The 12,019-nt window shown below is 65.4% G+C and overlaps 2 protein-coding genes across 14 annotated transcripts in view; both read left to right on the forward strand.

Annotated features, from left to right (window-relative positions):
* The window catches only part of CROCC2 (ciliary rootlet coiled-coil, rootletin family member 2), a 68,718-nt gene extending 61,392 nt beyond the window's left edge, over positions 1–7,326 (forward strand). For 2 of the 5 annotated variants that reach the window (XM_027538155.1, XM_027538157.1), the window contains exon 26: positions 3,515–7,326. In XM_027538155.1, the coding sequence (XP_027393956.1) occupies positions 3,515–3,945 (431 nt within the window). In that variant the 3' untranslated portion in view covers positions 3,946–7,326. The remainder of the gene's footprint in view (positions 1–3,514) is intronic. The other 3 variants (XM_027538158.1, XM_027538159.1, XM_027538156.1) reach the window with 3 other exon arrangements.
* A 3,003-nt stretch (positions 7,327–10,329) lies between these two features.
* Positions 10,330–12,019, forward strand: part of SNED1 (sushi, nidogen and EGF like domains 1) — a 75,409-nt gene continuing 73,719 nt past the window's right edge. For 7 of the 9 annotated variants that reach the window (XR_003510472.1, XR_003510471.1, XR_003510473.1 and 4 more), the window contains exon 1: positions 10,330–10,872. Coding sequence is in view for 6 of the 9 variants with exons in the window: in XM_027538164.1 (XP_027393965.1) it covers positions 10,660–10,872 (213 nt within the window). In the remaining 3 variants the exon portion in view is untranslated. The remainder of the gene's footprint in view (positions 10,873–12,019) is intronic. The other 2 variants (XM_027538161.1, XM_027538162.1) reach the window with 1 other exon arrangement.

A 12,019-nucleotide genomic window follows, 5' to 3' on the forward strand; every position in this document is an offset into this window, starting at 1 on the left:
CCGCCCCTGCACGTGGTCCAGGCAGACACCTGGTGCCGTCGCGTCCTCTGGAGCACACCTGGGCTGTGCCCCCAGGATTGCCTGAGTCTGCCTTCCCCAGGAGCAGCCAGACGCTGCGGCTGGGCCTGGATGGGCTGGATGGGAGCTGGGGGCGCAGCCAGGGCCCCGGCGCAGGGAGGGGCGGGCCTCTGGAGCAGCCGCTCAGCGCAGGGGCTGGAAGCCTGAGGGCACTCGGGAGCCCCGGTGGCAGGGGAGGGGCCCCTGGGGGCATGGTCCTGCCTTCCTTCAGAATTAGTCCCTCGGTGTGTGACGGTGTGTGACGGGACATCCAGGGAGACGCTAGGGGCTGGCGTCAGGCATCCAGCCCCCAGCGGACAGCAGGGGAAACCCAGGCGGGAGGAGCGCGCCGGGAGTCGGGGGCCTGAGGTTGGCCGCTCCACGGCGGGTGCCCCGACGAGGACAGCAGGGGGACAGTGGACATGTACCTTCAGGGAGGATCATGAGCCGGGCCAGGGGCCCAGCCTCAGGGCGGAGCGTCTGGTCCACGCGCCGCCTGCGCTCTGTCCAGGCGCTCGGCCCGGCAGCAGGGAGCTCGCGCCGCGCGGTTCGGAGAGGTGCGTCCTGCGGGAGGGGCGGCCGCGCTGAGCCCCGGACGGCCCGCCTGCAGGGGGAGCTCGCGGGGCGCCGGGCGAGGCCCCGGGAATCAGGGGGGTGGAGGGGGTGGTCTCTGGAGAGATGGGGGTGGGGAGACAGGGAATGAGACGTGCAGGGCCTGGGTCGGGGGAGGCACAGGCTTGGATGGGCTTCTCTGTCTCAACCTGCGATTGGGGGCTATGCCTGCCCCGGGCCTGTCTGCCTGCCGCCAAGCTCAGCGTCAGCCCAGGGCTGGCAGGCCGCCCGTGGACCTCCCCGCCCCTCCGCAGTGTGACCCCAGCCCTACCTTTGCTGTCCCCAGGGAAGCTCCCAGTCATGGCAATCACCTCCCATCCCACGTGGTCCCCGCTGCGTGAGCCAGTGCTGCCTGGAGCTGTGTGGCCCTAGCACGCAGCCGCCCACCCCTGGAACCCGAGTCCCCTGGAGGGTGTGTCCTGCCGCCCTGGTGCCCGGAAGTGTGGGCACAGATGACCAGGTGCAGCCGCTGCCCCTGCTGTCTCTGAGCTGGCCCTGGCCAGAGAAGGGAGGGTTTGTCCCTCATGAAGGTCCTGGTGATGGTGTCCAGCCAGAGCCTCTCAGACGGGGGCACAGGGTCCAGTGTTCAACCCTGGACTTTGTGGGGGCCCCATGGGCCGGTGGATCCCTGAGCTTGTTGAGGGTCGCTTGCCCCGCGGGGTCCTGCACAGACCAGTTCCACAGTGGGGCAGGGCTTGTCTGGGTATCCTGAGCCAAGGGCAGAAGGACCCGGGCACACAAAGGCCAGGCTTGGCCGTATCAGCACGTAGTCATGGCCGCTGGGATGCGTGAGAAGCTGACCGTGCCCAGGGCTCTTGGACTTGGAAGGACAAAGATGGGGTGGGGGCCGTGTGGACAGGAACGCGGAATGAGGAGGGCTGGCTCAGGGCGGGAGGAGAGGCAGAGGCCGCCGCCACAGCAGGGCAGGATAGGGTGCCTGCGAGCAGAACCAGGGGCAGCAGGGTCCCCGCAGGGGCTGACGACTGCCTGTGCCCCCCGCTGGTGATGACGAGGAGGGTGGGCTCCGGAGCAGACTGGCCCTCAAGCCCCAAGGCAGGACAGCAAGGCCCCACCGGCAGGGCACCACCCGGGGCACGCTGTCCAGCTGAGGTGGGCTCAGGGACAGGAGGGCGTTCCAGAGGGAAGTGGCCGGGTCAGTGGGGCGGCAGTGGGAGGCGGGGACCCTGGGGACAGAATTGGGGTCAGGATGGAGGCTCAGGGGCCAGCTGATCAGGACGGTCACTGAAAGCCAGCGGCCAGCCTACCCACACAAGGCCACTTACCCTCCCGCAGAGGAGGGTTGGCCAGCCAGGCCCAGTCAGCATGACCCTGTGCTGAGCTGGGGAACTCGAGGGCTCCGTGGCCACTCAGGGTAGGGAGCCTGGGGGTCCGGGAGGCCCAGATGGCACCGCCTCGGGCAGCAGCCCTGGAGCCCGGGGGGAGGAGAGGAGCAGCTAATGAGTTCCAGGAGGTCAGCTGTGAGGGGCCCAAAGCCCATAAACCCTTTACTGGTGTCTCAGGAGGGGAAACCCGGATGCAGCCGTTTATTTATTTTGGATTTCACTTTTCTCTCCTCTTTTTAACATGCATATCCAGGAGTGTAACTGGATTTTTAAACAAACAGGACTTCCTTTTGCAGTGGAGGGGGACTCTTGCCTTCCCTCAGCCCTGAAGAAGAAAAGACTCTTTGCTGCTGTAGTATGGCCTCTGGCCCTCTGCCCTCCAGACCTGCCTGCCCTGTCCCAGGGCCCCCCAGAGGCCAGGCCTGTCCAGAGGGCAGGGGGGCGGGTCGAGGAGGCTCAGAAGCAGGGACTGGCCAGATGGCCCCTGACCACTGCCCCACCCGGCCCAGAGCTGGAGTAGTGGAGATGGGTCCTGGTCGGGGCCCAGGTTCCCATCCTGCCCCGGTGACTGACAGCCAGGCCAGGTCTGCCCTGAGTGTCAGCTGCTTCCTCCAAAGGGACCATCCCCACAGGGGCAAAAGGAGCCCCTAAACCTTCCCCCAAAGATCGTGTGTTCTTTCGGTGACCGGTGACAGACCATCTACCCCAGCTCTTCCATGACCCTCTGTGGGGCGTGGCGGGGGTGGGGCCAGGAAGGGCTGTGCCCAAGCAGGGCAGTCCCCAGGCAGGCAGACTGAGGGCCCAGGGGCTGGAGGGTCTAGGTGACTGTGGGTCCCGGAAGCTGGGTCTGTCCGATGGGTATGAGCTCACACTTGGGACAGACAGGCTGGACCTCTCCGGTGCAGAACAGTGTGGAGACAAAGCCCCGGGCAGCAGGGGGCTCTGCCAGGGAGACCCCTCAGGTCTCAGGGTTCCATGGCCCTGCAGGAGTGGGGGGAGCAGTCAAGGACCTGTAAGCCAATGCATGGGCCAGAAGAGGGGGCAGTGTGGGGGACACAGGGTCAGGTAGGCCTGCCCTTCCCCCACTGGGGGCAGTGTGGGGGACACAGGGTCAGCTGGCCTGCAGGCCGGTCTGGGGGTGCTCTGTGTGTACCGGGGTGCCTGCCCTTCCCCCACTGACAGCCCCCCCATCACCAGACAGGGGATTGGCAAGTAGGGGAGGGGCAAGCCTCAGCTCGTGATGCCTGTGGGACCCACAGTCCAGCCAAGTGGAGAGAAGGACACCATTAAAACAGACGCAAGTCTCTCTTTGGAGGCCTGTGGGCGGGATTCCAGCCCAGACAAGGCCCAGAGGTCGAATGCGTGTACAAAACCCCAAGCCCACCTGCCGGTCCAGGAGGGTGCCTGGACCCCCACAGAGGGCAGTGGGGCCACCTGGATGCCCCGGGCCTCTGCGCAGCCCAGCCCGGGGTGGGCAGTGAGGTGCCTGGGGTTTCCCCCAGGTCCAGATGGCAGAGCTGGAGCAGGCCCACGCCCAGTGGCTCCAGGAGCTGGCGGCCCGGTACCAGTGACTCCAAGCTGCAGAGACGGAGCGCCTGCACAGAGCCCGACCACAGGCTGCACAGGCCCCGGCGTCCCGAGAGAGGGAGCAGCGGCAGGCGAAGATGCTGGAGGGGCAGGTGGGCTGGCAGGGGTGCACAGGGAAGGGGGCGCTGTGCCCACCTGGCCTCAGCCTGAGCTCCTCCAGGCCACCCCAGGGCCCCCACTGTGTCCTCCCGTCACCCCACACTCACTGAGGGGCGGAGGCAGGTCACCGCCCTCTCCACGCCACCATCGACCCCCATCAAGAGGGGTGGGGACAGTCCCGCAGTCAGAGGTCGCTGGGTGTGAAGTGTCCAGACGCGCCTGGCACACTGCACCATGGTGGCTCTAGAGTCGGGGACAGGTCAGCAGTGTGTGTGGGGGACGGGGTGGGCACAAAGCAGAACAGCACCTTGAGCATGTAACTCTGCCCCTCCCACACCCACGCGCACACACATGCATGCACACACATGCACACACACATGCACGTGTGCACGCGTGCATATACAGACACATGTGCATGCACACACACCTGCACACACATGCGTGCACACTCGTGCAAGTGTGCATGCATGCACGCAAACACACACATGCTGGTCAAGGCTGCCCCATGTGCTCTGAGCTCTCAGACACCAGGGAGCCACCTGGTCAAAACCCCCATTTCCCAGATGAGGAACCTGAGGCCTGGACCCGTAGTGAAGCCTATTCCCCCTGAGCAGTGCCCTCCAGGCCACATGGGCTCGGTTCACCAGCCGAGGAGCTCTTTGTCCTCGTCGTGGCTCTGCGGAAGGGGTCCAACCACTGGGGTGGGCGGTCACCTCGGTCCCCAGGACGCAGTGGTGGTGACCCTGATCACAGGTAGGACCAAACACCCTGTCGGCTGCTGGTGTGTCTGCCATCTGCCTGGAGCTTCTCCGCAGGCACACCCACCTCGGGAGCCAGGGACCGTGGCCTCCCAGTCCTTCTGGTCATGGTGCTCAGCCACGGGGCCCGCCCGCCCGCCTGAGCTCCTGCCCGTCCGCAGGTGGCCAACCGGAGGCAGCCGCTGGACCGGGACGTGCAGTGGCAGCGAGCCTGCCTCCTCCAGGCCTTCCGGGCCAAGAAGTAAAGGCGGCTCCCAAGCCCAGGTGGCCAGGCCGCCCCAGCCCTGACCAGCAGGCAGCAGAACCGCCGCTCAGCAGGGACCCAAGCTTGAGGGGCGCCCTGGAGTCAGCGGCGCCCTCTGACCCTTGACTGCCAAGCTCCCCCGGCCCTCAGGACCCCGGGCCCTGGCAGGCGAGGACCAAGCTCTGGGCCCTGCTCTGTGACAGGCCCCCCCGCCAGCTGCACGGGGCCTCCCTGCGCCCGCGTCCGCCCTGGCACCGGGCGGGTGTGCTGACCGGGCCAGGTCCCGGCAGGCCGACTTCCGCACGCGGGCTGCATTCCGTGCCCTCAGCTCTGTAAACACAGGGAAACACGTGGAGAACATTTCCACCAACTGGAGCCAAAAACATAATGTCCTGCAAGACCCAGCCACCACCTCCCCGCACCCAGAGGCAGCCCGGCTCTGTCTCCAGGAACTGCAGGGCCGTCACGGTGGCAGGTGGCTGGAAGTGACTCAGAGTCTGGTCCCCGTGATTCACTGGCCGCGAGAGGCACTGGGGTGTAAAAGTTAGAGTTGTTAGAGAACCACCCGAGTTCCCAGCCCATAAACGCCGGGAAAATTCCTGCGGGAATCCAGCCCCGGTTGCCACGGAGACCAGGGCAGCCATCTTCGGCCGGGCGGTTCACCTGCCAGTGTTCTTCTCCCTTTTCCCATGAACACGGGTCAGGGTGATCTGGTTCCGCTCCAAACGGCCTCTGGTCTCATAAGTGACGTGTTGACAACATCTGTGGGCGCCAGCCAGCCCAGGACATTCCTCGAGCACAGGCGCCAGCCGCACCCCATCTGGGCTCCTGGGGGCGAGAGGGCTGAAGCTGGCCGAGCCCCCCCGGCCCCGTCATGTGAGCTGCGGCCCAAGCGTGTGACACCAGCCACCTGTCTGCGGTGACAGGGACCCAGCCTGTAACACAGGCTGTCCTGCCAGGGCCTCCTCTCGAACGGAACTTAGTCATGGGGTGACTGTATGTTGTAAACTGTGCAAAAGCAGTGTCTAGAGAGAGGTGGCCAAACATGCTCCATTCCGCCCGTCGAGTCTGTCCAATTATCGGTGGCTGTGTTGAGAAGGATTCTGAAGTTCGACCCAGGCTCAGAGCGGAAGAGTGTTCAATTCAGTTCAGTCACTCAGTCGTGTCCCACTCTTTGCAACCCCATGGACTGCTGCACACCAGGCTTCCCTGTCCATCACCAACTCCCAGAGTGCGGTGAAGAGTGTGCTGACCCATTAGCAGTGATGATCCGGGCAAAGGAGGTGTTGGTGGTGGTAGATGCACCCAGACGGCCACCCACTGCTGCAGCCGGTTAGAGAGCAAAGAGCAACCCAGAGACACCACCCCCCAGGCCACCGCTGGAGAACATCATACAGACGGGAGGGGAAGGCCATGAGACAACATGTGACACTCAGGGCCTCTTCCCTTCCTCCCTGGCCTGGTGGCCAGGGACCTGGCAGTCCGCTCCCTGTGGAGGAGGGACCATGGGGCGGTGGGTGGAGAGGAAGTAGACAAGCACAGCCGGAGACGAGTCGGCATCGACGCTCTCCTCTCTGCGGGCCTGGCCTCTCGGGGTCGCACACCTGGACCAAAGCTCCCCGTGCAGAGGAGGTGCTCAGTGGGCGCCCACGGATGAAAGAGGAACAGAGCCCAGATGCAGGAGGGATCGGAGAGATCTCCCAGCACTGACCTGCGAGCCACCTGGGCTTGGACCGACGTTCTCCTGGTGATTCCCAGAGCCTCCTTGCCTGGCTGCTCCCAGGAGACCTTACGTGCCTGGGACCCTCTAGGATTTGTCATATTTCAGTGAAAGTTCAACCAGTGGAGGAGACACTATTTTCACTTGTTCAACATAAAGTTGTATATTTAGGTAAAAGGATTTTTCTAATGGAAGTAAACTGTTTTCTTAAACATTTCCAGCGGTGAGCACGTAGCTTCTGTGTGAAAGTCTGATGGTCACCGCGCCTGTGCGGATGGCTGTGCGCCCGGGACCCAGGCACCCCTCTGCTCCATGCACCAGCTGCCCCAGCCCGCCTCTCAGTGTCACGACCGCACCCGGCGGGCTCCCCAGGAGCAGGACCCCGCCTGCCCTCCAGGCTCTGTGACCTGCTGACCTCATTCTTGGAGCAGATAAGGGTCTCCCTGGGGTGTCACCTGTGTGGAAGCCCCATGGCTCTGGGGAGAGGGAGAGAGAGTTGGGGATGCAGCCAGCTGGCTTCTGCCCCTAGCAGCCCTGCTGGAGCCCCCGCCCCCGCCCTGCAGGGACCAGCCCACCTGGCCAGGTTCCAGTGGGGGAACACGCCCCACCTTGGCCGGCATGGGGTCCTGGGGTGTCCCAAGTCCAGCTCGGGGCTCCCTATCTAAATTGCACACACACTCAGGCCCTAAATTAAAATGTCACAGGCCTGTTGGGGAGGCTCAGGTTTCCCGGTCGCAAAACACGAGCCTGCTTGATAAAATGATTTTGGTTTTGATAAATGTGGACTTTCTGTGGCAAAGACAAAGGCACCCTTGAGTCCGGAGGGGAACCTGAAACAGCACATTGCTAAAAAGTATTTCCTGATAATATTTTTAGCACCTGGAAAAAAGAATTATTTTTTCTCTCTTGCGCCTGTGGAGTGTGTGTGTGTGTGACTGTGTTTGAAATGTAATGCCCAGCGTGGTGGAGCCTCCTGTTAACTCCAAGTCTCCCAAAAGGGACTGCACATAGCCCAGGGTGAGGGCCCTGGAGGCTCAGCAGGCCTGTGCCTGGGAAGTACAGCCTTGCGGGGTTCCGCTTGCCGCTGGCCCCACCCAGACCAAGCATGCCAGCTCTCCGGGGGGCCCAGGCCTGGGCATCTCACAAAGTGCAAGAGGACTCCCTTGGGAGGCGGGTTGAGGCCCTGTCTGGGCCAGCCGCTCCCACTGAGCCTGGAGAAATAGTCCTTCCTGGGCGTGTCTGCTGAGCACCAAGGCGCCCAGGTGAACCCAAAACTTAGCCCCGAAGTGAGCCTTTGCTAGGGTCCCCGGCATCCCACCCAGAGCAGGAAATGCAGCAGGGGGAGGGGCCCCCCCCGCACCCCCTGCAGGAGGTGGGCACGTTCAACAGGGGTCCACGGTCAGCCTGGAGGACCCCACCCCGGCCGCCTCCCTGTCAGGGTGGGGCCCCCGGCCCTCCCCCCTGAGGAAACAAACAGGGGCAGGCTTCTGCTGGGCTCCCCGCTGGGCTCCGAGCCCACCGCGCAGCTGGCAGACGCTGCCCGGTTCCCACCGAAAGCCACACATGGAAAAGCACGTCCTCCCGGGCTCCCACCATGGGGACCAGCCTTCTGGCCCCTCTGCCCTCTGGCGACCCCGTGGGGGTCATGTCCTGCCCCCTCCCTGCCTTTGCCAGTGAGGCTCAGGAGCAACCTTCCTGTCCCAGGAGGGCGAGGCTGCCACACCCCTCCTCTGACCTTGGCCGTGACCTCTGTGCTGCTGGCCTCTGGGCTTCCCCCACCTCCCCCCTCTGCAGCTGAGCCAGCAGGGTGCCAAGGAGGGGTTCAGGGAAATGCCCGTGTGTGCCAGGGTGTGGATGTGTGTATGTGTGTGTGCACCAGTGTGTGTGTGTGCGCTGGTGTGTGTGTGCACATGTGTGTGGGGGTGTGTAAGGTGTATGTGCTGGTGTACATGTGTATGCATGTACATGTGTGTGTGCACCAGCATGTGTGTGTGTGTGTGCTAGTGTGTGTGTGGGGGGTGCATGTGAGTGTGTATATGTATATGTGTGTGTGATGGTGTGTATGTGTGTGTGTGCCAGCATGTGTGTGTGTGTGTGCGCTGGGGTGCATGTGTGTGTGGACATGTGTGTGTGCGTGTGTGTGTATGTGTGTGTGTGCTGGGGGTGTGTATGTGTGTGTGTGTGTGTGTGTGTGCTGGGATGAGTGTGTGTGGGCATGTGTGTGTGCATGTGTATGTATGTGTGTGTGCGCGCGCGCTGGGTGTGTGTGTGCTGGGGTGTGTGTGTGCTGGTATGTGTGGTGTGTGTGCTGGGGTGTGTGTGTGTGGACATGTGTGTGTGCATGTGTATGGATGGATGTGTGTGTGTGATGGGGTGTGTGTGCATGTGTGTACACGGGCATTTCCCCACCCCCACCCCCGGCCCCCGCTGAGAGCCCTGTGGCACTGGAGTCTGCTCCCAGGGCAGGTCCTGCAGTTGGGTGTCATCTCTGAATTTCTCCCGCAAACATGTGCGGCCATGGCCTTTCTCATCCTGCGTGTTTTTGGAGCCACAGTTGTCCTGCTGCCCCGGGGGTCTCCAAGGCAGCAGCCTGACCCAGGGCCGGCCCTCACACAACTGAGCAGGATGGGGCTACAGTGGGACTGGAGGGACGGTCCCTCTCAGGGTGGTGCCAGCAGGGGATCAGCCACAGTGGGTGCCTCCTGAAACTCGGCACCTGACCCTGACTCGGCACCTGACCAGCCTGGAGGGCATGAACATCACGGGGGTGATGTGTAAACCTGTGACCCCCAGTCATACGCTCACACATACAGGACCCCTCCACTAGCTCTTAGAAGTCACATTTAGTGTGCCTTGCTCTGACTGCAAAGTGATACATGCTTGTTGAGGACATTTGAGAAAATACAGAGAAGCACGAAGCCAAGTGTCAAACAGCCCAGCTGGTGAGAGCTGCTGTCCCTGCTGCTCTCTGCTCATCTCTGAGCCGCGCACCCTAGTCTTCAGGGGCCCCAGGCTTGGCTTGTGGTCATATATCAGCCCGCACTAGCACCTGCGAGCAGGGATGGGGAGAGGTGCCGGGCTCCAGCCCTGCACTGGGGGCCCAGATGCCAGCCCCCGTGGGGACAAACACTCAGGGTCTGATTCTCAGGGCAGTGGGCCTGGCGGCAGGAGGAGGGCCAGGGTGGCCGCAGACTGGAGACAGAAGCTCAGTTGTGGGCTCTCTATGTCCTGCCCCTGCCCACGCAGCATCGTGCCCGCAGGCCAGCAGGGACCAGCCACCCTGGAAGAGGGATGCTCCCCGCAGGTTTCGCCCCGGACTCCCCTGCTGTGAGGTTTCCTTAGGTCCCCAAAACCATCTCCACCAGTATTCTCCTGACTAGGCCACGCAGGGCGGAAACTTTTCTTCATGCCCTGCATTCTCCCAGGCCAGGTCCTCCGCTCATAAAACCGGATGGCAAGCCTCAGGGCTGGGGTGCGGGGTGGAGCGTGGATGCAGCCTCTGGCCGCTTCCGGAGGAGCCCATTCAGGCACTGCCAGTCAGGGTGGCCCCTGATCCACGACACTCTGGCAGGTCGGTGGCCAGGTCCCCTGGGGGTCAGGGGCCTGAAAAGGCCGCCCCCACCCCGGGGGAAACCTGCCCCCCAGGCCCAGTAACCCATGCAGGCCTGAGGGTCTGTTCCGGGACCTCTTTGTGGACAAGTCGCTTCCTCTGGGCTGGCCCCACGCGGGCGGCAGGGGACCCACGGAGGAGGAAGGGGTGGGCCACTCCGGGGGCGCTGGGCGAGGGCTGGGCCCGCCGTCGGCCTGACGCTTTAAGAGCCGCCTAATTTGCATGGCCCGGCCCCGGCCCCGCCCAGGCCCGAGTGACCGCCGGCTGGATATTTAAATCGCGGCCACAGGGGCGGGTCCGGCCTCCAGCGCGGTCCCGCCCGGCGCCTTCCTCCGAAAGAGGCGACCCGAGCGCGGCCCTGCCGGCAGGGCGGGCGCGACCCGGGAGTACACCTACCTACGGCGCGGCCGCGCTGCCCGCACGCCCGCCCGGCCCTGCGGGTCACTCCCCACCGCGGCCTCGCTCCGTCCCGCGCTGACCGCAAAGCCCCGTTCCGTCCCCCTGCGTCCCCGCCTCGTCGCCTCTCTGTCCCTGCTGTGTCTTCGCTGGGTCCCCGCTCCGTCCCCGCTGTGTCCGGCTCGTCCCGCTGTGTGTGTCCCCGCTCCGTCCCCGCCCGCCGACCCCCGGCGATGCTGCGCGGCGCCACCTGGGCGCTGCTCTTGGCCGCGGCCCTGGGGCTCGGGGCGCGCGGGGCGCGCGGCGCGGTGGCCCTCGCCGACTTCTACCCGTTCGGCACGGAGCGCGGCGACGCGGTCACCCCCAAGCAGGACGACGGCGGCTCTGGGCTGCGGCCGCTCTCCGTGCTCTTCCCGTTCTTCGGCGCCGAGCACTCCGGCCTCTACGTGAGTAACCCGAGCCCGCGGGGGGCGCCAGGGAGGGCGCTGCGCCCCGGCCGCTGCCCGCCGCCCGCCGCCCCGACTCCCGCCGCCGCCAGCAACTTGGCACCGCGGCGGCCAGAGGTGGAGTGAGGACAGCGCTTCCTCCTCCGGCGGCCAAGGCCGGACAGCGGCCCGAGGGAGCGGCGGGCGGGGCGGGGATGCGAGCTCCGGCCGGCCACCTGGGCCTCGCCGCTGCCCCTTTCCCTGCCCGACCGCCCGGCGCTGGGGTCGCGGGCCGACCCTGCGCAGCGTGGGCCGTCGGCTGTCCTGCGTGCTTCACCGACAGCGCTGCGGCAGCGGGCCGGCGCGTCCTGCATTTCCCAGTGGGGCGCGCCCCCCTTCAGTTCCTGGCTTGGCTGCCAAGGTCCCAGCCCCTCTGAGGACCACACGGCCCGCGTGCGCTTGGCACCTGAGGCCCACTGCCCCGAGGCTGGGGCCTGCCGGGATCTTCAGGGGCGCTCTGGGGAACCCGGCAGGCTGGTCCTCTCTGAGCCCCCGGTCACTCTCCTGGGCCTGGGGGACCACTCAGGCCCAGACCGTCACACCGGGACACCCGGAGGGAGCGCAGGAGAGTAGGGGTGGCTAGACTCAAGGACAGCACCTCCGCTCCGGGGGCGGGGGGCCCAGGCCACCGAGGGAATGAAATGTTGCGCCTCAGGGTTGCATCGAGCATTCACTCGGGGGGTGGGGGGGTGGGGGCCATGCGCCAGCACCCCGCTGTCCCCCAAATCCTGGCTGGAAAAGTGCTGGGCGGGGCTGAAGTCCTGTAACCTCCCACCCCGGTTCCCGCCAGCCCCTTCCAGTACCCCCTCCACCGCCAGCCTCCCTCCCTCCGCGCCCCCCCCCCCGCCCCCGCGCCCGTCAACTCACCCCCATCAGCACCTCCCCCGTCACTCACCCCCATCAGCACCGCCCCTCTTGACCCCAGCTCAGCCCACATCCCCTCTTCCTCTCCCGCCTGGGCTGCTCCGATGCCTCGGGTGGGAGGGGACAGCCATTCTCTCTCGGTGCCACCCACTGAACGTCCCTCTGGGCCCGGCCTTGGACAGAGGGGCCGGGCTGACTTCCGGAAGCACGGGGCGGGCGGGCAGCTCTGGGTCTCTGGGAGCCA

This window comes from Bos indicus x Bos taurus, chromosome 3, assembly GCF_003369695.1.
Source record: "Bos indicus x Bos taurus breed Angus x Brahman F1 hybrid chromosome 3, Bos_hybrid_MaternalHap_v2.0, whole genome shotgun sequence".
In the NCBI taxonomy this organism is placed as follows: domain Eukaryota; kingdom Metazoa; phylum Chordata; class Mammalia; order Artiodactyla; family Bovidae; genus Bos; species Bos indicus x Bos taurus.